Genomic DNA, 22,087 nt, shown 5'->3' on the forward strand with positions numbered 1-22,087 from the left:
TAGGTTTAAGTTACAATGTGGGGCAAAATTTGCCCCAAAGTGTGACTTTCAGAGTGCTTTTTTAGTTAAGTGGCAACTGGAGCTCTAAGTAAAATAAGAAAAAAAGAGATTAAACTATAAATGCGATTATGTATTGAGTATCTTTAGGTACCTGAATCTAAATACCCATTCATGTGTGTATGAGTGCATGCCCTTATACAAACAAGGTTTCTTCATAAGAAAATAGCAGGCATTCAGAAGCATGGATAAGGATCCCAGATCTGCACCCAGGACAGGAAGCAGACCAAAAAGAGGTCACACACATGCATTCGTCCCCAGACAACCATTATTAAAACACACAAGAATGGGAAGCATACACACTCCCCATGCACTTGCTATAATTCCAGGTCCAAGCATCTTTCCCTTTCCTCTAGGATGCCTTTGAATATTCATAGTACACATTTTCCAGCTTAGCATTATAAATGTGACATATTTTTTTGTTTTTTTGCTGCTGTAGCATGAGCAAAATAATAAATATGTGTTGCCAATTTAAAGTAGGAGTGACATTTTATGTTTTTATGTTTATATATTGCCATAAACCAGCTTAAATGGGCACGTACAGCTGACCACCACATGATCAGAGTTTCCATTTGTACTGATAAGTCATACTGTTGACCTACCTATCCCAGCCTTTGGAGTCTGGGTAAAAACAATTAAATGAGTCTAAGTGGTCTAACAATAGTTATGTTGTTTCAGTTTGTGAATTTATTTATTTAGGTGGTTCTCATTATACAAGTAGAGACTGCAGGCTTTATCTTGTTGATCTTTCTATTCCCACATTCAACACCAGTCAATCAATATTGTATGATACAATACTGATTGATCTTTATACAATACTGTTTCATGTCCAATAAGTCATTACTTTAATCACATACTCATGTTTTAACTGTTTACCCATCAAATTGAAATCTCACACCTATCAAAATTGTTGTTGATTGTAACTTTGGGATGAGATGAGGGAATTAATATCATAAGTCTCTTATTAAAGTGATGCTTCACCTTAATTAATTCCAATTAGTTATAATGAACAGAGATTTGTTTTATTTGAGCTATATTATTAGGATATAATGGTTACCTTGGTGGCATCAGGGTTTTTCTGTATTTCGATGAACCTGCTGCTCTCATTGTGGCCCTCTGGGAAATCTAAGATGACAGTTTGCTGGAAAGCTGATAGAGCTGGGACAAAACTGGGCCAATTGTTTCCGCAGTGGAATTAACTGGAGGAAGATTTTTATCCATAGTTGCAGTGTCTGCCTGAGTTTATGCAGTTCTGTCCTATGAAAGACAGACATCTGAACAGGAGCATATTATAGAGCCTATTAGTTTAAAAACATTTTAACTGACTGATAATCAGAGTCATTTTGTTGTTTATCTCTCTTTTATTCTCTTTTCTACTTAAAAACCCTAATGGAGATCAGGGACATTATTAAACAGGTTACGGTAAAAATTTTAAATTAAACTTGGTACTGATTTTTAGGTCACCTCATTCTTTTTTTGCACCTAAATTGCTCATGTAGATAGGGAAAGTAGGGTACTGAAAATTGGATGAAAAATCCTATTTATATTGTAGTGCAACATCATGTTTATGTTGTCCATTTTATACATGGTTGTGGATAAGGCTGCACAATATATCACAACATTACATGGATGGCCTGCAGCAGATGATAACTAATTATTAAAGTGCAATATGGTCAGGCCCACTATGATATTTTTAATATCATTTGTTCTTCATTTTGCAATATGAATGTATTTTGGTGGTAAGAAAGGGGTAAGAAACTACAATAAGTTTGTAATTTCCAGCATTTGAGCAGCAGACATCAACCAGAACAACTTTTTTTAGTAAAAACTTGAGATGAAAACATTTTTTTCTCAGACATGGATAGTCTGTTTGTTTTCTGTTTACATTGTTTCGATCAACCAATAGCAGAAAGACATACACACTTGTTCATTTTTTTATTTTATATGTCCCAAGTTCTCACTACTATCGTGATAATTACTTACATTTTTGCACATTGCATGTTTTCTAATATTTTGCAGCCCTAGTAGTGAGATAAACATGGACAACTAAGGGGAAGTAGCTGTTTCCCAGTCTTGTAGTGTGGCATTTGAGGGCATTTCATGCATGATCCAGGGAGCAGTAATGTAAATAAGTGATAGCATGGACATATATTGTCCTCAGCAGATGAAATCCAGCACACTATGGAGTGATGATTGGTCTGCACCTGAGCAGCTTCCATAAAATGCTGTTATGCGATATTTGTGGATGTTTTCTACTTCACCAAAGTAAAAAGAATATACCGGTAGTACTTTCACTGAGAAATACAGCTTAATTACTGTTTTCAGGAAGTATAGACTTAAAGTTAGACAAACATTGTTATTTTGTATTCACAGAGTCCAAAGAATACGAAATAGACTCTGTCATGCTTTTTTGAGAGAAACACTTAAGTTACCAGTCTGTGTTGTCTTCCTTGGAAGTGTTTGTTCATAATATTTGAAGCTAGGAAGCTTCTCTGCCCCCCTGGTCCATTTCTGAGCAGCTGCTGATCTTCCTGTTGAAAATAAAGTCAATCATTTGTCTTTTTGCTCTTTAATGAGAGGTTATTGAGTGCCTACCATTTTGTATGTCTGCAAACCTGATCTCTATTACCATCTAATATGAGTAAGGGAGAGAAAGGTGGTTTTCATGAGCAAATTTTACAGTAATGTTTCAGAATTCCTCAAGAATACAGGCAAAAGCATATTGAGAGTAGAGGCCAGGACTAAGAACACAGCCTTGTGGTGCACCCAGGTCTGCCCTCAATGTGGCTTAAGTAACTCTTTAAATAAAATTGAAATCAGTCCTCCAAAGAACTCCTAAAAGCAGTTGTTGCTACAAGGGTTAGCATGACCAGTTTTCAGATCGGGTATCAGAGGACTAAAGAAACAACAACAAAAAATAGAACCACTGAAACCAGATAATACCCTTTGGGCAGGTGTTGGTTGATGTCTTAAAAATGACCTCTTTATGATCTGTTTGACTCATTTGGCTGTAGCTTCAGATATTAGAGCTATTTTCAGCTGCTACTGTTGGTCTGGTTTCTTGCTTACTGCTGACTTATCATCACCCGACCACAAACTGATGATACATACAACCCTGATTCTGTTGGAGTATTTCTATTTTTTAAACAATCAATGGGTCATTAAATGTTCTCTTGAAAATAAAAGGCAAAGTTTCTTTTTTTAAGTTGTTTGTTTCCCAGATCCTCACTCCCTTAAATAGCCTGGTATTTATTTATTTTTTCAGAAATTGTTTTAAATTTGTTTGATAATTTTAGGAGAAAAAAAATAAAACAGAGCTCTTTCTGACCCCCTTTTCTATAGCCCTGTTTTGTTTGATTGTACACGGGATAATTTAACTTGTGTGTATGGTGGTTTAGATTGATGAAGCATTAGCAACATTAGCAGTTTGTCATGGCTTACTTGGTGGTAACTCCATGAATGTTGAAATTGGCCATTTTACTTGAATAGAGACAGTATGACGATAGCAAGGCACTGGGCTTTCCTTGTTCGATCAAAGAAAAATCAAGCTACTTTCACTCCCTGGATTTTCCAGCAGGTTTAACCTGAAGCCTCACACTGACGTTTTAACAAAAAAAAAGTCAGAATTTAGAGAAATTACTCTTTTAAAGAAGATTCTTGGTAAGATTTAGGCCATCAAATAGATTTTATTTTTCCAATTATACTTGCTAGGGTTCTCTTATTCCAGATATCTGTTCTTTGTAATGTTTATTCCCTGACTTTTCCCCAACAGTGGACCCCTCAAATAGGAGCTAATTGAGTTACTGATAATGTATATATTTTTGTTCAAACAAGGTTTTACTCTATGATCTAACCTTAAACACAGATTAGGATTTCAGATCATAAGGTTCACCACAGTGGTCTGATTTTTTTGGAAACACTCTTGCTTATTTTCTGTCCGCTGTGAACATCAAGATAGTCTCTTGAGTATTTTTTCACCCAGAGGGACAATTTTCTTTGTCTGCACTATTGTTGTTTTTGCTGCACGAGAGGTCACTGAATTCTTTACGAGTTGCCATTACCATTTCAAATGAAGCATGTGGATGTCAGAGCAGCGCCACGGAAACTCCTCCATCGACTGTGGTCAGTCAAAGTTCTACTGTGTGTCTGTTCTACAGAGAAAAGGGCGCTTTCATATGAATTCCTTTGGAAAAAAAGGGAGGTAGCACTCAGCTCTCTGACTCAGACTGACTTTTCAAATTTCTGGGCAAAAAAAAAAAAAAAGAATGATTACCCAGCTGAATGATTTACTTACTTATAACCTGTAGTGGATTAAAACTTACATTTATTTGTCAATCGCTCCACCCCTCTGTATGTCTGGATGGATGAAAGAGAATTTTCCCTCCACCCTGTGACCCCAGGACAGAAATGCAACCCATATCTATAGGATGGACTTTAATACGATAAAAAAAAAAAAAAAAAAAAAATTGTTGACAATGTAAAGCATAATTCAAATGAGTTTAGACTCCAAAGAAGCTACCATTTTCACATCTCCACAGCCCGCTCTAGATAAAGGACACCAAACAATGGCAATCTTAGATAGGATGTAAATACAAGCACTTGCCTCTCTTTGTTGTGTCATTAAAGCATCTCTTCATACAGCAGAGGCAGATTCGTTATCAGTTTTAATGGGCTTTATTTTCATAGACTCATAGTGGGAAGTAAAGTCTCACATTATGGCAGAGAATCCTTAACATATAGCTGACATTTCATGGGGGATTATAACTGTTTCAAATGTTTTATTCAGTTATTTCATTTTAATAAACTATTAAGTCCCTATTTTATTTTATTTTTATAAATATGTAGGCTGCTAGGTTGTTAATGAGTGATAGAACTACATTTTTTTATGTTCATCAAGCCAATAAAAAATGGCCGCATTTCAATTAATCGTAAGTCAGTTGATAAGTGATTGACTGACTTACAATAAATAAATTAGAACAATCCCTTTTATATTGAGCCTGGAGAGGCATTCAGGCATGTCGCTGAAGGGACTATGTCTGGCCCTAGAATGCCTTGGGTTTAAATAATGGGAAGTTGAGGAAGTTTCAAGGGAGAAGGGAGTCTGGGAATCTCTGCTGAGACTGCTGCTCCATGATAAAGTCCTGATTAAGCAGGAGATGACAAAGTGTTTGAAAAACTCATACATCCCTGGTCACACAGCTTTTCTTCAGTTTTGTCCCTCCAAAATACACTATCAAGATCCTAAATTAAATAAAAGATTAAAAAAAAAAGCTTTTCGATCTTAAACCCCATCCATAAAACTGGTGGAACCTGTTCCTTTTTTAAATGCTTCTAGAGCTTTTTTTTTATTTTTTGTGGCATGACTAACGAGTGCTTACTATTTGGCAAGAGAAATTTACATTATTGTGTGAATGAAGCCACTTTTTCCGTAAAGACCATAGAGCGTAAACAGCTTAAATTGCTTAGTGTGTCTGTGTAACACTATATCTGCCTCTATTTGTGACCTGTGCGCTCTGTTCTTTGTGAAACACTATCTAATTGTGTGACCTGCTGTCTGCTTCTGCAGTGCAACAGACTGACTGAGGAACGAGATGAGGCACAGAGGCAGCTCAAACATATTAAAAGAGGTGAGTCCTGCTTCCTTCCTCCTCACCAGACATCTCCATTGTCACAGATACACAATGTTAGAATACAGAGAGGTTATGCATTTTAGCATTGCAGCGATAATTTGTCTAATGCGACACCTGGCATGTAGGGAACAATACAACCATTTTAAATATTAGAATGTTAAGTATTTGTGAATGCTGTTTCACCTACACAAAATATACTATTTCAAACGTACCTTATTTGTGAAAAGTCGACTTGCTACAGTCCCAGGAGCTACCCGGCCTTTCTTTGCAATAAGAACCACTGTCAGAAAATAAACATTGTTAAAAATTGTTCTTTTGAACAATCTATTTTTATTTTTCAAATGTTTCAATTTCAACTAAATACTATAAAGTTTATTTGCTGCACTTTTCTGTTAACTACTAAACCATAAGTTTTTATTTCCGTTCGATGAATAGAATCTAGGAATCAAAAGGACATATTTAAACAATCTGGGAGAATTTAAAGGTTGGAACCGGTTCTGATCAATTATTGATACCCAACAATTGTTTATAAGTAATTATCAAACTCTGCATTAGTAATATGTTAACCTCTTAAAAGTGCTTTTTAAGTTTTGAAAAAGTTATTAATGAGTTGAAGAAAAAAGTTATTTAAGTCATAAAAAGTAAATTGTAAGTTTGACAAATGTAAAAGTTAGCACCCTTTACGTTCTGCCTACTAAAACAAACAAATCAGCTATTTTAGATGTACAGTCTTTCTGAAAATTTCTTTAAAATCAGATTTAATCATTTTTATGAGAAAGTACACATACATAGATATTATTAGGACCCATTGTTTTGTCATAAGAGTAAACATGAGAATTTGACTTGTGTGAATGTACATTCATGTGGATGTAGCATTATCAACATTGGTAGTTGGTTCATTTGGCATCATTTCCCAGCCTTTTGCACAGTAGGTATAACGTTACACAAGCAGCAACACTTACTGCCTGCCTGCAGGTGAGTCCCTGATTGTTGGGATTACCCCTTTTGATTGATTAGAGTTCAGTGTGATGAAAGTAAGGCAGGCTAATATAAGTCCCTTAATTTGTATGCTTGCAACTTTCCAGGCAAAATGTAAATTCATCAAGCATAAACCAGATCTGATAGTGGTGAGTAACTGGAAAATGAATTTATGCTTCTAGGAAGTATCCTGAAAGGTCTTGGAGTATCCATTGTATTTTCTGGTATTTTAGCATAACAGGCTCAATGATCACAGTAAACCTTCCAGTAAATTAACTTGTAAGTTAATAGAAAGTAACTCTCAAGTTCCAGGAATATAATAATCTCATTCAAAAGGAATTACATTAGTTACATTAAATTGATTTCCAGGAAACTAACACACAAGTTATAGAAAATTGTGGTTTTCTATTATCCTTCCCCTTGTTTCAGGACCTAAAGGAAGACTACTAAGATCTAGGGCTAAATTATTTAGCCAAAACAAAAAAAAGCATTTTTTTTTCAACCAATTTTGGTTGGTTGGACCTACCAGAAGCATGTCGATGTTTTACATTAGGGTTTCATTGTTTTCATGACCTTAAAACCTTGCTTTTGTTCAGAGTCCATTGTCACAGGAGTTTGCTGTTACTGTTGAATGGGAAAGTGCTTATTTCTACTCGCATAGATGGATCTGTCCGTTAGCTGCAACTCTCTCTTCCCCTCTGTATGGCAACAAAACCACTTTACCACCACCTAAAGGGTCGGAATTAAAGTCTTACTCTTGTCATATGTAACATTTCCAACATTTGCCATTTAAATTATTGCACTTAGTAAAATTGCAGTTATATAGCAAATACAATTAATTACCTGCCCACTATAATCCTTGTAAATATTAAAAGCCAACTTTTTATTCCCACCTGTTTACCAAGGAACCTACTGACACCACCTGCTCTTCTTTTTCCTCCCCTCCCTTCACTCATTTCCTTTTCTGCTTGGATGACATCATTGACACCTTGTTCTCTTAACGGGTGTGTTTAAATGGGAGGAAAAGGGCAGGGCTTCTCAGTTTCTATGGTAACTGAGAGGTTACTTAGCCAGCAGTAAAGAAGCAATATGTTTAGAGGTGTTTAACCTTTAAATACAGACAGTCAACTGTTGAAACAATTAACAAGGTGCTTAACTCCATCAGATATGACTATTTGGCGAGGTAAGGTTGACTTTACACCTTATCAGCTATTTGCAGACTTAGAATGAATTCGGATGTGTTAATTAAATATGCATACAGAGGATTTAATTATCTAAACCAAAATTCCTGCTTTTGATGGAAATTTAATCAATTTTTACTTTGACAGTTTCATTATCTCTCTTTGTAAAAGGAAGAGTTAATAGTTTACACAAATTCAGCCACCCGTTAGTGGTTTTAGAGAGACGTTGAAAAGGTAACTGGAGAGCTTAGCTGTTTCCATGTGGAGGTGCAGCTCAGTGTTGCATTTCATTTACTTTTATTAAACCTCTCCTGTACTGACCAAAGAGAGGTTTACTAACTAAACTGTCATAGTAGCATTTCTGAAGCTAGAAAAGATCAGAAAACATGGTGAACAGAAACATATTGTTTATCTTGAAGAAATTTATGTTTTTCCACTATCGTAGAAGGACTTGTAAGATGTTTCCAACTTAAAAGCAATGCATTTTTGGAAATTGAAAATAATGATTCATTAATTGAAATGTACTGAAATTGCAAATCAGTCAGGAAAACATTTCTGTTGTTTGTTACATATGAATTATTCTGGCTCGCTTATAAATCCAGATTAGTTTTCTCTTAATTAGAATAAAGGAGGGATCGCTGTTACTGGGAACATTGTGTAGATTTTGGAAAAAAAATCAAAATATTTATAATGGATATTTTGATCCATCTGAATTGGTATTCCCATTAGAATACATCACATTTCTACAACATAACAGAAGTTTGCTGTAAGTGAAAAGCTCTGACTGATATAGGTCATCATCTAGATCTCTCTTACAGTGAAACCTGGTCACCAGTGCTTTTATGTACTTGTTCAGAAGGCTGCCAAAAAACTGTATGAATATAAAAAGAAACCCAAGCAGATCCTATATGTTAAAATTATAGATGGAACACTTTGCTGGATTGTAGTGAAAGACTTTCTAATTTTTTGCTTTGGCATTTTGCCACTCAAGATTTTCGTAAAAGCGTATGAAACACATTAAATGGACCACAGTACTTTGTTTACTGGGGATGCTGTAGATTACAAAATTTTAAGCCTGCAATCGCTAGATGTTATTTTTGACTGAATGCATTCTATGGTGAAAAGCTGTAGAACTGGAGAAAGTCTGTGTGAGACTGAAACATTCATCACTCAATTTCAAGACTTGTCAGTTGCTGCAGAACGGTGTCTAATGTTCTCAGAGTAGTCAGCAGAAATGCTGATCCTCCTCTTCATTGCAAGTCTTGTCACTGCGTGCGCTCAGTCTTTCATTCATTCACTCATTTATTCATTCACTGCCCTGCCCCCAGAGGGAACAGCGCTTGCTCTTGTCATGTTATTCTCATGAATTATTAAAGCCTCCTGACATGAATTATTGAACAGCAGGAGATGTGGAAGGATTACTGTGTATTTAGGAAGGAGTTTTCACTCCTGGCTGACTCACTGGATCCCTTCAAAGAGCCTCACTGCCTGCTAATTTTACTCTGATGGCCTTTTATCAATGGCTTGAATCAGATGAGAGCCATCACGTAGAATGTTTAGCTCAGGCACATTTAAAACTCAAAGGTCAGACTAAGTGAGTTAAACACTAATTATACAGTTAGGAACCTGAAATGAACACGATTAGGATGGAAAAGACTGATAAGACTAATAAATTAATGATGATGACAATCACATTGTTTAAGAGATTGTGAGGCATAGCATTTGCCAGTAGTCAATTAGCCAGTAGCTGAAACACAAGATTGGCTCAATGTTGTGTAAATGTTTCTAAACCTATCCAGGAGTCTTTGTCAATTCTGTCAGCTCACACTAGGTGGAGTGTTGATGGTTTTAAGCACCTGGAGGCCCATCCCCCTAAGCACATTCAAGTCAGATGCAAATCATTCAACTCAACTGGGTTGTTGGAGTGTATTGCTTTGCTATGGATTTTGTGAAGGTGAGTGGGCCTGTGTAACATCATCAGAATAGATTTTTGGACAAAGTCATTTATTGGAATCGGAAACATATCCCCTCGCTTTTTGTTGTTTTAACTATTTAGCAATTGACTTGAGAGACGGGCCTCCAGGTGCTTAAATACGTCACCTCTCCATTCCAGAAATATAGACAATATAGAGCCTAATATGATTCAGAAGATGTTATAGTCCAAGATAAACAACTTCAGAGCAATTAACAAAGCAACAAAAGTAAAGACAATCATCCAAACTTACATGAATTTGTCTTTCGTGACACACAGATGTCTAACCTGAATCTTCCGTACAGTTTAATATAAAAGAAAGGTAAAAAGTAGTTTTGATTTAATTGTATTTCTATGTTAACCTTTTCAACTTTAATCTAATTTACCTACTGTATGTTTTCTAGGATTTGAATGTTTTTTTGATTGGAAGTTCTCTTTATTCCTGTCTGACTGTAATATTTTCAACTGACACTGCTAAGCAGAGTTGGGCTGAAGTGGAACTGAAAATCCATCCATCCATTTTCTGTCATGCTTATCCCAGGCGGGGTCGTGTTGGGTGCTGGTGCCTATGTCTAGCTGTCTATGGACGAGAGGCGGGGTACACCGTGGACAGGTTGCCAGTCCATCGCCGGAACTGAAAATCTATAAATAAATGTTTTTAGCATTCAAATATGTTAATCTGGAGCCATCCTGAAGAGGGGACGTTTCAATGAAGCATTAAAGAAGGATCCAATAGGCTCCACTGATCTCATTCCCTCTTTTATCGCTCTCCAAGAGACCCATCTATGGTTTAGACGTTTAATTTAATCTTAAAAGCTTAAGTTCTTTATGTCTGATTTTGTTTCTTGTTGTCAACTTCTTCTTCTAATCCTCCAAAATGTAAAGTTTAACATAATTACCATATTTTTAATATTATCCCTAGTACCAACTTTTTGTGCAGCCTGACATGAAGGTTTGTGTCAGGCTTTGGCGATCAGGTCAATATAAAAACAAACCCTGCTGTGCTTCTGCAGCTGTAGAGCGGTATTCTGCAGAGAGCCTGCTCCATAAATGCATCTCACTGCTTCCAGTTAAAACCACTGATCCCTGCTGGTGTATGTTCATTTTGCTCGCAGGCTACATCACTAGGTTGAAAAGCATTAGTCATGTTCACCTGAGTAGCATGTGAGGTCAGGTCAGAGGGAAGTATAATGGGCTCTTAGGGCCTTGGGCCTTCACTGACACAGATCCAGCAGCCTTATTGTGACCACTAAGCATGAGAGAAAAACAGGAGGTCTGAGCACTAACTGAATTTCCCTTCCTGATGCTGCTGCTGCCTGTTTCTGCTCTGACCCTAAAATAAACCCTGGCTGATATTATAAAGAGTAGGTGCATCTACAAATAAAAACATCTCTGATAGAAGATATCACATCACCTTTCATTCTAAGAAAAACTGTGGTGAAAAAGTTGATGTGGTTCACAATAGGAAAGCTATTGATTTGTAAATCTGGTTGACAGCTAGCAGACAAAAAAAGCTTTTTAAAAGAATGTAGCATATAAAAGGTCACATTTACATCTAGCTTTGTAAAGGTAGCTGCTGCAACTACCTGCTTCATAAACACAGGAAAAAAATGTTTTCCTCTTCTTCTCCTTCTAGTCAAACGCATTGCATTTACAACCATCTGCTCCCTTTGCTTTTACCTGGTGGCTCAGTACTCATTTACTCTAGAAGTAAAACACTCCGGGGTTCAGATAAACCATGCCAAAACCAGCAATTGTAACCGCTCCATAGTACAGGTCTATGGTCCAATTCAGGGTACAGAAAGATTGTATTTCAGCATGATCTACTCTGAAAACTGGACTCTGATGCAAGATAGAGTGCTGCAAAGTTTCGAGCTTCACCTCTGAAACATTGTGATAATAGTGCAAGTTTTTCTAACATCATTATGCAGAGACTTTTTTAGCATATGGTATGACTTTGAGTGGATAAATGAATTGGAGCATTCTGAATTAGAAAATACTCCCACCTAGCTGTGTACTGATGATGAAAGGAGAAGACTTTTCAACAAAAAACAAAAAAATCATAATAAAAAAAAACAAACTAAAGTGCATTCATGACCAACAGTACTGCAAGTCCTGAGGAAGGTTTGTGTAAAAGGATGAGTTACAAGCAAACTTCACACGCCTATTTTTCCAACAAAGACTTCTGCCCTATTAGATAACTTTTGGTAAGAATATTAAACAGTTATTTTACTGTTTGCCTCCACTATCTGAAATGTAGCTTATTTTATTAATTAATTTAACCTTAAAAAACGATGTCTCGTCACTCTCAGTGGAATATTTGTGTTCGACGGCAGAGGAAATGTTTGACCGATAAGCACATAAAAGCTCTGTTTTTATAATAATATGACCATGTATAATAACAGACTCCTAGAGGATGAGCTGATCATAGTATTTCAGGCAGCAGATTATTTGTTGTCAGGATGAGACCTCAGGTGCATTCAGCAGGCATAAGGGCCTCACTTACTGTCTGTTAACAACTAGTCAGGGAAACGTCAAACCAACAGCCAGTCATTACGCCCTGAGATGATATTAGCGATGCTCAGAACCAGTGATCCCAGTGTTACTCATGCATCAAATGTGCTGAATGTTGAAATTAGGTTTAAAGACTCAAAGGATAGGTCTGTATTTGTTAACTAATGACGACTGGCCTTCAGATCTTATGAAGTATAATAATAAAGCGTAATGAACTGTGAAGCTATAATTAAAGTCCATTTAGGAACACTAACCAGAGAGAAACTATACAACTTCTTATTTGATATTAAATTTGAATAAAATGTAAACATTACAACATTAATATCAATAATATTTAATATATTTTTTATATAACAATTAACTCCACATTGTTTAAGCTAATCACTGCTTTTTAGTTTTCTTTTTCGTGTCAACACCCTTTAATATTAATTATTATACATGTAATAAAACATATTTTAAACTATTCACATTTATCCTCTTTATTGTTTTTTTTGTCTTAAAAATGTTTTATTTGCTATTAAACCATAACTCTGTATATTTTAACATTTTATTATTGATGAATTTCCACAGCCCATTAAAATACTAATACTAAGAAATAAATAACTGATGAGAATTAGTTAAGCAGTAGTGACTGTTGATGAGGAGGGACACAATGGCAACACATTAGTATGAAAGGTGAGAATTATTATATGAGGAAGGGACGAACTGACCTGGAGCCTTTATAAACAAATAGAAAAAAACTTTATGGGAAAAAATGGCTAATGTACTTTTTAGGAAACCCAGCATTTTAATAATTGTTTTGTAACCCCAGTATAAGTTATCAACACAGATTGTTTAGCTCACAATTTGATGTCCACGGGGCTGCACAGTAGCGCAGTGGTTAGCTACCTTGCAGTGAGAAGGTTCTATGTTCGTCTTTCTGCATGGAGTTTGCATGTTCTCCCTCTGCATGCGTGGGTTCTCTCCGGGTACTCTGATTTTCTCCCACAGTCCAAAAACATGACTGTTAGGTTAACTGGCTTCTCTAAATTGTATTTAGTGAGTGTGTGTGTATCAATGAATGTTCGTCCTGTTTGTCTCTGTGTTGCCCTGGGATAGACTGGCGACCTGGCACCAGCGCTGTCACTGCCCAATCCGTACCGGCAACAACCAGATATACATCAGGTCGCCCTTGATTTTCATTTGTAAAAAATTCCTTAATTACAAAAGAATATTAAGCGTACAAAATTGTAATGTGTTAAAGGTTAATACTGTTTTTCCTGGGGAAATAAATGCCTTAAAATCTTTCTGTTTAATCTCTTTTCTGTGTCCAATCTGCACCAGAAATGGGATCCTACACTACTTCTGGGAGCTAACTTTTTCGGCTTTAGATTTAAACACAAATCTAGTCTTTTTGAGTTTTATGTTTTCCTGTCGTGTTAACCTTATGGTATATAGTGCTTAAACTAAAGAAAGAAATAACAAAAAAAGATAAACATGTTTTAATCATATTTTGCCAGACTACTCTGAGCGTGTCCGATGATGTCAGACAAGCAGTTTAACGGAGAAAATGTAAAAAGTATCAGATTTTCTCAGAAAAATCATAAAAAAAGTTTTATTGATTTGTATTAAGTGAGTTGCTCTCCAAGGGGATGGGTTAAATGCAGAGGTAAATTTCTCCTATGTGAGATCAATAAAGTTCAATTATTAATTATTATTATTACTGTTCTTCACTAAACACTGTAAGAAAATATCAGTTTTATACTTATTATGAGTTTCTGTCAGTTGCCTCGTTCTCCTTTTGAACGTTTTTGGTTCAGGCACTGTCTCAGGACTGGAACCATCAAATAAAACTCCTTTAATTTGTCTACTGCCAGTTGATGCAAAAAATACTGAGCAATGATTTGCTTGGTTAAAGGACAGAGGAAAAATTCATCTTGATTGTACTCACCTTTTAACACTGATACCAGCGGAAACCTTAGAAATGTTTTTTTAAAACAGTGAAATTGAAAAGATTTTGGGATTATTCACTTTATTAAAAATCAATCTAAAATTGATATAAAATAAATAAATTAAGTTAGACTCCCATAACCAATTAAGTTTAATAATTTAATTATCAATATCTTCTTCTTTGAATCAACATAGATCCAAATCAAAGGCAAACTGGTGCTACAAGTGGGGCAATCTAGAAAAAAACACACTATTTACCAGAAGTGATGGTAATGGTAATGGTAATGGTGATGGCTTTTTCTTTTGTCTAAATGGTTTCTCCCTGGGTGGTGTCACAGCCATTGTTAGCGTAATTCATTTGACAAGAACGTTTCGCATTTCGGCGGAGGCAGATAGTCTGATGAATAGATGACAAAGACCTAGAAAGTTTTTCAGGGTTTGTTCACATGACTTTAACGACTCTTAAGGTGTGCCCCCAAACTCACCTGAAACTCCCCATCAGTCACTCAGGAGGGAGGAAGTCTTTCAGACAGACTGGAGAAGCATGATAGAGAAATGCACATGCTTTCTGTTTGAGGAATTACACATCAGAGATGGAGTCCAACACCATGCTCATTCACGAAGAGAAAGGTATAGTGATGCTTCACAAAGTTTAATATTTTGGCATGATTTAGATGAAAGAAGCCGATTTCCTTACTAGAAATTGAAAGAGTTAAACAGTGAGAGGATTAAGGGGTTATCAGTCTTGGTTTTTTTCCTTATGTAGGTCATTCTGAAATACATGAGAAGTGCTGGATCTCTAAAAATGTGATATTCTGACAACCCACCCTGCAATTTCCAACTCAGCGGATCATAATCCAAGCAAGACAACATGTCATAAATGAATGCTCTCTTTTAATTTTGAAAGTAAATATTTGGAGGGTCTAACAGTAACGTTAGTTTAAGACCAGTCGTATATTCAATTTCTGCATTGTGAATTTGACCTACAGAACTGTACATAATTGCCATTGTTCCAAACCCAAACTCTCTCTAATGTTTAGGCCTCATGCTCTGGCCTCTGTTTTCTATTAATATGAATTCATTAATCCATTGGAAAACATTTTCTATAAGTTTTACTGGTATTACTTTACAGTATATATGCATTTCTGTAAATTGAACCAATCTATCTTGCTTGACAGTCTATAGCCAATATGCCTGAGCACAATCCTAAAAGTCGTTTGCTTATGGATATGAAAATGAGAGTAGAGACAAAAGTCTAACGTGTGTTTTCTAAAAAGTATTTTAAAAAGGCAAAGGAGCCCATTCATTCTATAAAGGCAATCACTAATCTGACTTTCAAAGGTGATTTGATTAGAAACATTTGTTTTTAGGTTCCTTTAAGGACATTTAGTCATATGAATGAGGCATTGTTAAAAACTAATTTGGAGACCAAGTAAAGCATTTAAACAGAGATAAATTTAGTTATCCTATTTTTTATATTTTCCTTTTAAGCAGACGTGTTTTTCTTATTATATTTATGTTAATCAATAGTTGTTTCAGACAATAGTGTCTGAAAATGGCGGCATATTTGTTGAAGAGCCAAAAGATCTTTTTTCTTTACCTTTTTTCTTGCAAGAGTACATTACACTGTATCTCGTTCCTTTCCCCATTTTAACTCATATATAACATACTGTTCATGTATTTTAAATGTTTTATAACCAAAATATACTTTTCTTAATAATGAACATATGTTATAGAGGTGTAAGAAAAAAATCTATTCTGTCAAATATCTCTATATTTGACAGTCGTTTGTTAGCAATGCAGCGCCCAAGTTTCTATCATTCAGCTGCTCTGCAGCAGCCACAATAGACCAACAGCATGATTTTGTGAGGGTTTCAGAGCTATATTATTATAGAAATCGCAAAATATAGTCTTTGTTGATTAGGATGATATATCATTATATCATGATAAGTCACGAATCACCAAATTCCGTCCAATCCACACCCCTTGTATGTAATATGTTTCCTTTTTATCATTAACATTATTTTATTTATTTTAGTTTTTACGGCACTAGTGGCTCTTTTTTTTGACAGTAGGCATACGGCTAAGGACCACCGGTCCGATTTGAATCCGGGTCGCCCGCGTCAAGGACTAAGGCCTCGATACATGGGTTGTGTGTGCTAAACACTGCGCCACCGAAGCATGTTTCAACATTATTATTATTTAACATTATTTGTTTCAAATATGAAGCTATGATCATACATAGGAGGTAGATCAGTTACTCAGTACTTGATTGGCCAAATAATCTTTTACTCTTACTTAAGCAACTTCTTGGTTGGCATCTTTTACAAAAACAGTGTTTCAGTGATGTATGGTCTGCAAGGCTTATGGTTGAGGGGAGGGTTGTGTACAGCTTTAAAGTGGAGGGACATTTCAACTACTTTATTGGGCCCCTGCCTTACAAAGTATTTACCTGTGTGTGTTGTTTAATAGTTTCTCAGATGGTGATTGAAGAGGTCAGTGTTCTGCAGACTCAGCTCGAGATCGAAAAGTCTTGCCGAGAGAATGCAGAGGCCCTGGCCACTAAGGTTGGTCCAACACATAAGCACTCAGTAATCGATGCAAGATAATTAGCATTATCAGCTGGCATCGGCAAGAGAATGGGACAAACAGATGAGTCAGGATGACTCTGCAGGGACAAACTTACCATGTCATCTTCCTGTTAATGGAGAAGTCAATGCATTTTTTAATATTCAATAAAAAATAGATGGTAGAACGATGATGAGAATGGATTTAGTTGCAATATAGGCTTCTTACTGTCGATTCTTGTCATCTCTGATGTGCAGCTTAACTGTGAAAACAGGAAACTGAAGTACCTTAGCCTTTCGTCTCGTCCATGTTTGGATGAACTGCTTCCAAGCATCTCTGACTGCATTGCACTCGAGGCTGATGTTGACCCTGCAGACTCTGTGGACAACAGCCCTGACACCATCTCTCAGTGCCAGCAACAGGTTAAAGGTACAACACACACATTTAATTGAGCATTTTTAGCCTAAATTATCTGGCATCACGTGTTTCACTAAAGCATCTGTCATTAAGCTGTCATTACACCTTCTAACTCATTCCATTTCCTAAACCAGTTTGTTGTATTCACTCCCTTAACTTTTTGGATGTCTTTTTTTTCTTTTCCATTTATACCAGTGTTTTTATTGTTTTAAATTTCTCCCAATCTCTAATATCATTTCTCTTTCTATCTTTCCTAAGTTTTTCTACTTTATGAACATACATATTTCATGAGTTTCATAAGGAACAGAAATATTCAGCATCTGCAGTGCAGCAACCTTTACAGACATGATATAAAAGAACACATCTAAAGGGTTGTAGGCCTCATCTCCCTATGTTAAGAAGAATTTGTTAGAATTAATGTTTTAACATCGAGAGAGAGGCCTGGTAAGGATGGCGTCAATAATAATGGCATCCAGAGGAGTTTTCTGAGATTAAAACCACTGCTGAATAAAAGCTAAATGCAAGCCCAGAGGAATGCTCTGCATTGATGATACCATATTAGAACATTTTATCAAATGTGCGTAAAACTAAATGCAGTTTTTAAATAGAACATTACACCAGCAGTGTTTGGTTCTCCTCTGCTGCTTCAGACCCCGAACCATTAGGGATAAATGGGGCAACCATGAATTCAACTCTCCAACCAATCATCTCAAAAGGGAATGTTTAGCCACATCTGAATGGCTAAAAGAAATGGATTTTCGCAAGTTCAGATTTTGGCATGACATAACCTTAAGCAGGCCATTTATAATATCAAAACTTCTAATGGCTGAATTAAAACACAGCTGCAAAGAAGCAAGACCAACATTTCTCCACAATAAGGTAAAATCTCATTGCCAGTTATCACAATTGTCTGATGGTCCTTATTGGTACCACATGGTTATAACCATTTCATACTCCTTTAACATGGGACCAGATATGTTAGAAGGGGATTTTTTTTATTTTATAAAAAAAAACAAAATGTTTTTTTCTTAGTTTCTCAGGTTTTCTTTGTGTAATATTTAATAGATGGTCCACAACCTTCATTGTAACAAAACTGTACAAAAGGGATTTTTGTATTCCCCACCATCAATAAACCAAGATGTTGTTTCTTCAGAGTTGAGGGAGACAGTGACCAGTTTATTGGAGGAGAAGAAAGGATTCGTTTGTCAGATTCACGAACAGCAGAGACAGATAGAAGAGCTGACCATACTGGTAAGAGCAGGTCTGCACACACGTGCACTACTCTGTCACAAACCGCTGACTCTTGCATTTTCCTTTAACTGTTCCTGACTTTTTCACATCTTCATGTTGTCATCAGTCTGAGAAAAATCAGGAGGAGATGAAACAGCTTCGGGAAACAGTTGAACAGCAAAGCAAAACCATCAAGAGATTTAACAGAGGTGAGTCACAATAGAAGGAACTTGTGAGTTTAGAAGCAACTTGAATCAAAACCACACCAAGATAGTGCTGTATGCATAAAGACACCCCATTTACAGATAAATACACCTTAAGAAGACACATTTTAAGTCAGCTATGCTTTTTTTTTTTTAAGGAAATCTGATTTTTATTGAAAAACTTTAGTTCCAGAATATTTTCTCTTCTTTATAGCAGAGACCATCATAGGAAATGTTCAAATATACAATAACGCATTAGCACGTAAGCCACACAATAAAGACAAAATGGTACAAAGAAAGCAAAGTGATTATCTCTATCAGAATCCTTGTCTTGCACTCTTTAATCTCATCACACTTTGTACATCTGCTCTGGGGACTAAATAGGGAAAATAATACTTTTTTTATTTTGCATTTATTTTTTGTTTAACCCCAAATATTCTATGTCTCTTTATGCAGTCTCTATGATGGCAGCTCAGGAGTATGACGGGATGAAGGAGCAGCTGGATTTGGAGCAGAACCTCAGAGTCAAAGCTGAGACCTATGCACACGAGGTAAACGAGGGGGTAACAGAAACACAAGGTTAAACTGTAGGAAACTGTTTTACTGTAGAGCTCTCATTAAGCTTTGACATTGTTAGATGTTAAACAGAAATTTTGGTTACATAATAATGGCAGCAAATATTTCAAAAGATTAAAGCATCCAAATCTATCTGTCTACTGTCTATATATGCTGGGTTTGGAAATTGATATATTAAAAATGTTTTACTTAACTGAGAGGAAAAAAATACACTCCAGGATTTATAGTTATTGAACATAACTAACATTTCTGAAAGCAAAGAGGCCTCCTTCTCATTTTTTCTTTTTCTTTTCAGATGCTGGTTAAGCAGAAGGAGGCCAACAGACAGAGCATGCTACTGCTGCAGAGTGCTGAGCCCAGCATTCAGCTGCTGAAAGCTCTGGAAGATGTGGCAGCTATTACTAAAACCCTGGAGGAGGAGCGTCTGCAGCATCAGCAGAAGGTAAACCCAGAATTATTTCCCTTCAGTTCTACTTTAAATGTCAGGAGCTGCAGGGATTTGTCAATCATAGTGTGTTCGTGTGTTGGTACTCAATTTAGCCAGCAGAAAGCTTTAGATCACCACAAAAGAGACAGAAACCGCATTTAGACTAAAAAGAAAATTAAAATGACAAAAATTTGCTTACATTTTCTTTAACAAAGTAGTAATAAAAGAGAAGTATTAATTTTTCCATTTCGGATACAATTTTAGGTGCACATGCTCATTTTTAATTGAGATGCTTCATAGCTCTCTGTTTCTGTACAGAAATCAGATGAACTTAAAAAGAGCGTCACTTTTCAAAACTGACAGAAAGAAGCACATCTTGCTTCCTCTTCAACGCTGCTCAATGCTACTTTTCTTTTCTAGTAGGATTTTGTACTTGCATAGATTGCCAAATATTTAGATACCTTTTTTAATGTTATTTACTTGACAAACTTAAATGTTTAATGGATATTAGGCCCAGAAGATGGGGAGAAACATCCAGTCTAGCCATATAAGGTTGCTATTAAAATAACAGCGGCAATAACAGGCTAATCACCTCCAGTGCCTTGCAATATTCATGTAAATAGAGCACCTATCAAATACAACGCTGTATCATGCTGATATACTGTACAACACTCTGAATTATGTTTCTAAAATAAATATTTTTTAAATAAAATTTGAAGTTACAAATTTGCACCTGAGTCCATCTTAGGGTTAATGCATATATATCCTCTCCAACAGTAACTGCCTTTGATTACACACACATACAGTAGAAAAGAAAACTAGTTGTTACAATTTGTGAGATTTATAACATTTAATTTGTTCATAGCTAATCTATGCATGATGCAGAAATACTTAAGACTAATAACACAATCGCACTCTACATCTATTTGTTTCATGTTGGGTGTAGGTACAGAGCCTGGAGACCCAGCTAGAGGAAAGCTGCCTGAAGAAAGAGCTGCAGGCTCTTCAGAGACAGCTAGAGCTGCTGGAGGTGGAGAAGAAGGAGGTGGAGGGACGACTGGAGCAGGCGGAGAAGAAGAACGAGGAGCTGGAGGAAAGAGGTGGGTGGAGTTAGAGAGGAGGACGTTTATGGGCTTTCAGAGAGCAGAAAAAAAAGTATTATAAAGACATTCTGCATAGCAACATAAAATTCTTCCTCCTGGTTGGCTGGCATTCTTTACAGGAGAAAATAAAGAGAAAAGACATGAGAAAGAAAGCTCAAGAAAGATGTTTGCTCAAAATGTTATATTAGGTTTGAGAAAGAAAATGAACTGATGCTTGTTTGTAGCTGTGCATTGATTTAACATGTTGATTCCACTGATGGTGACACACATTTCTGACTGCATTGGAAGCTAGAACCCAGTAATTTCCCTCTGGAAGTAATTTCCCTCTGGGATTATTAAAGTATTTCTGATTCTGATTCTGATGATCCCATACTTTGGTCACACAAACCTCAGCTAAGATTTAATAAAGTATTTAACCTGCAGTCTCATTGGCTTCCCTATTGTTCTTACTGTTCTTAGTGTGTTACGTTTTCTGTTTTTTTTTTAGTCCATGAGCTCCAGAATAAAATTGTGGACAGCACCAGCCTTCCTCCGCCAGCACCGGGGGTAGCACCACCTCCCGCCCCTCCCCCACAGCCCCCTCCGCCCCCTCCTCCTCCACCACCGCCTCCCCCACCCCCTCCCCCTTCCAGATGCAACCCCCTCAGGTGAGACTTTAAACAAACAGATACTCTGGTGTCAGAAGCAGCACATTAAACACAATAAGCAATGTGCTATCTTCTAAAAAAGACCAAAACTAATATATAGAAATATATAGGAACAGGTCGGGAAACGAATGACTAATGACATTTCTCTTTATTAGCTCTCTGATTGCCATCATGAGGAAGTCATCTAAAGGCTCCAAGGCAAAGATGGAGCCCACTCCAGGTGAGAACCGTCAAGTTTCCATCCATCCAAATAGAAAAAATAAAAAAACCTCAGAGTACAGCACAGTATCATGGTTGGGGAATAGAATCCACCATTAAATAATCTGCCACAGTTTCAAATGCAAATCAGAAAGTGTATGAGGAAAATGTGAGACCATCTGTAAAAATGACAACACTGAGGAAGAACCCACAACATGACAGTGAGCCTGAAGCTACCAGTAAACCCACAGACTGACAATTTTTAAAATGGGAAGATGTCAAAGTCCAGGCCTTGATCTCATTAACATGTTGTGGGGTATTTGAAACCAGCGGTTCATACAAGAAACACCTCAAACATTTCCCAGCTTGCAAGTGAACAGTATGTGAATACAAGAACTTATGGAAGAGTGGAAGCCAAGCCTACATCGTGATCTAGGTTTTGTGTTCCTTAAATCAT

General features: G+C 36.4%; 1 protein-coding gene across 1 annotated transcript in view; it reads left to right on the forward strand.

Moving 5' to 3' along the window:
* The window catches only part of LOC107087416 (shootin-1-like), a 31,211-nt gene that overhangs the window by 2,576 nt on the left and 6,548 nt on the right, over positions 1-22,087 (forward strand). Inside the window, exons 2-11 of the mRNA XM_015378989.1 lie at positions 5,624-5,684; positions 16,734-16,828; positions 17,087-17,258; positions 18,400-18,497; positions 18,604-18,685; positions 19,136-19,230; positions 19,551-19,697; positions 20,629-20,782; positions 21,273-21,432; positions 21,588-21,652. Of these exons, the coding sequence (XP_015234475.1) occupies positions 5,624-5,684; positions 16,734-16,828; positions 17,087-17,258; positions 18,400-18,497; positions 18,604-18,685; positions 19,136-19,230; positions 19,551-19,697; positions 20,629-20,782; positions 21,273-21,432; positions 21,588-21,652 (1,129 nt within the window). The remainder of the gene's footprint in view (positions 1-5,623; positions 5,685-16,733; positions 16,829-17,086; positions 17,259-18,399; positions 18,498-18,603; positions 18,686-19,135; positions 19,231-19,550; positions 19,698-20,628; positions 20,783-21,272; positions 21,433-21,587; positions 21,653-22,087) is intronic.

This window comes from Cyprinodon variegatus, unplaced genomic scaffold (genome assembly GCF_000732505.1).
Source record: "Cyprinodon variegatus isolate N-32 unplaced genomic scaffold, C_variegatus-1.0 Scaffold10, whole genome shotgun sequence".
Classification (NCBI taxonomy): Eukaryota; Metazoa; Chordata; class Actinopteri; order Cyprinodontiformes; family Cyprinodontidae; genus Cyprinodon; species Cyprinodon variegatus.